This window comes from Helobdella robusta (genome assembly GCF_000326865.2).
Source record: "Helobdella robusta unplaced genomic scaffold HELROscaffold_1, whole genome shotgun sequence".
Lineage (NCBI taxonomy): Eukaryota > Metazoa > Annelida > Clitellata > Rhynchobdellida > Glossiphoniidae > Helobdella > Helobdella robusta.
In genome coordinates, this window is record NW_008703570.1 from 13,328,871 (window position 1) to 13,331,370 (window position 2,500).

General features: G+C 32.6%; 1 protein-coding gene across 1 annotated transcript in view; it reads right to left on the bottom strand.

The window, feature by feature from the left end:
* Positions 1-2,500, bottom strand: part of HELRODRAFT_184881 (hypothetical protein) — a 7,180-nt gene that overhangs the window by 2,821 nt on the left and 1,859 nt on the right. The window contains exons 3-9 of the mRNA XM_009011685.1: positions 1,999-2,066; positions 1,831-1,898; positions 1,383-1,495; positions 1,095-1,152; positions 637-722; positions 281-394; positions 1-28 (exon numbers count right to left, since the gene is read on the bottom strand). The exon at positions 1-28 is cut by the window's left edge and continues 176 nt beyond it. Coding sequence (XP_009009933.1) covers positions 1-28; positions 281-394; positions 637-722; positions 1,095-1,152; positions 1,383-1,495; positions 1,831-1,898; positions 1,999-2,066 — 535 coding nt within the window. The remainder of the gene's footprint in view (positions 29-280; positions 395-636; positions 723-1,094; positions 1,153-1,382; positions 1,496-1,830; positions 1,899-1,998; positions 2,067-2,500) is intronic.

A 2,500-nucleotide genomic window follows, 5' to 3' on the forward strand; every position in this document is an offset into this window, starting at 1 on the left:
TTTCAATGTCGTTCAAGGAGAGAGTGATCTGGTTGGGAGGGGAGAGTAATTTGTGTGGTTATCTCTGTTTATCATTCAACCAACCAATCAACCAACCAACCAATCAACCAACCAACCAATCAACCAACCAACCAATCAACCAACCAACCAACCAATCAAGTAACCATTCGTAAGTCTCCATCCCTACAAGCAATACGTGAAACCAAAAAAAAAACAAAAATGTGGCAAACAGGTGCAGACAATAACAACAGAAAAATGTTAAAATAAATGCGTTACTAACTTTGCTAACGTTTGATTCAGTTAGGACTTTTAGGATCTCACTCGAGGACATGAATGTCGAATTGTGATATGCCATGGGGTCCAGCAAATTTTTTGACGCTTCACAACTTTCAACCTGGTTGATTGATTGATTGGTTTGTTGATTGATTGATTGGTTGATTGATGAAATGTTGATTAATTGGTTGATTGATTGATGAAATGTTGATTGTTTGATTGGTTGATGAGATGTTGATTGTTTGATTGATTGATTGGTTGGTTGGTTGATGAAATGTTGATTGTTTGATTGATTGATTGGTTGATGAAATGTTGATTGGCTGATTGATTGATAAATCACCATCATCATCATCACAAAATGACCTTCTGCTGTAGAATCCTCAAACAGCATGCATTGATCAAATCAACATACTCTGAATCGAACCTCTGTTCGCTATACCACGAACCCCCTGGATGGATGGATGGTAGATGAATGAATGAACGCTAAATGAATAAAAGGGTGAATGAATGAATGATGGAATGACGGATAAATGAAGGAAAAATCTGATGAAATGACGGATGAATGAAAAATAAAAAAAAAAATCAAACCAGTAGACGAATAAATCAAAGAATGAATCAATAAAAATAAAATGAATGAATGAATTATCACCATCAACAACATCATCATCATTATTACCACCACCATCATCAACATCACCATCATCAACAACATCACCACCATCATCATCATCAACAACATCACCACCATCATCATTACCAACAACATCACCATCATCACCATTATTATCATCATCAACAACATCATCATCATCAGCACTGACCAGTTAAAGATATATCAGGGACGAGATCGTAGAGCATGTAGATCTTTTTACGAGCAGCCTGAAAATAATATTAAAGACAGTATTAAAGACAGATAACAATTTTAATGAGGAAAATCCAAAAGGAATGATGGTGTAGCGGCTAAGGCGTTTGGCAACGCTGCTGTAGTGAGCGGGTTTGAATGCAAGAGGATATCCGCCAATCACACGCAGCGCCTGTACAACACACATGCGCAACACGTTGATTTGCCCGTGTTTTATTATTTTTATACACATTACTACTAAACTAACAGCCACTGATGAAACTCTCTTGATGAGTTTTTTGGCTTCAAGGTTTTTCAGGATTTTGTCGAGTTGTTTTATTGTTATCTTGCTCTTTTCGTGAACGATCTTGTTCCATATGCCTTTAGCAAACATTATAAATAAACTGTTATTATTTTTATAAAAATAATCATATTATTAAAGTCAGCAACAAAAACAGTTAACCAATCAATTAACCAAACAAACAAACAAGTCAGTCAGTTAACCGATTAATTAATCAAACAAGCAGACAACCAACCAACTAACCAATCAATCAAACAGTCAATCAACTTACTAACCAATCAATCAAGCAGACAACCAATCAACTAACTAACCAATCAAACAATCAATCAATCAACTAACTAACCAATCAATCAACTAACCAATTAATCAAACAATCAATCAACTAACTACCCAATCAATCAATCAAGCAGCCAACCTTTGTTTCCAGCTTCTTCAATGATTTGCAGGACGAGTTTTTCTTCACTGTCGGCTCCTTTCAAATTGCTATGACGTCATAAATAAATTATCTTTTAAAAATAATTATAAATAATAATACGATAGTAAAAAAAATAATATAAAAATAATAATAATAATAAAATCTTACTTGACTACCGACGTCGTGTTTAACACATAAACGAGTTCATCGTTGGCCTTCTTTCTAACTTGTAACTTCTAATTAATAATATGAAAATTATTAATAATAATAATATTATTATTACTATTACTTTTTATTTAATAATATTATTTTCGATTTTATATTGTTTAAATTAGTTCTAAAGCTGTACACTTTGGTTTGTAAAATTATAAAAAGTATGTCGGTGTTTTTAAAATTAGGCTATAATAACGTTAAATATTTAATTTTAATTATGTTAATAAATTCAACTGAGATATTTGACTCATGAAAATATTTTTGCTGTGACGAAACATTCGCCAAGAATAAAAAAAAGACACTCCTAGAAGTCTACTAACAAATACACAGCCAGCTTTATAAACAGTGGCACTAAACGTTCAACTGCAAAAAACTGATGGAAATACTTTCCAAGAATGTTCTGAATACTAACTCATAGGAATTAACTGGATAATTATCCAGTTAATTTAGAAAATAA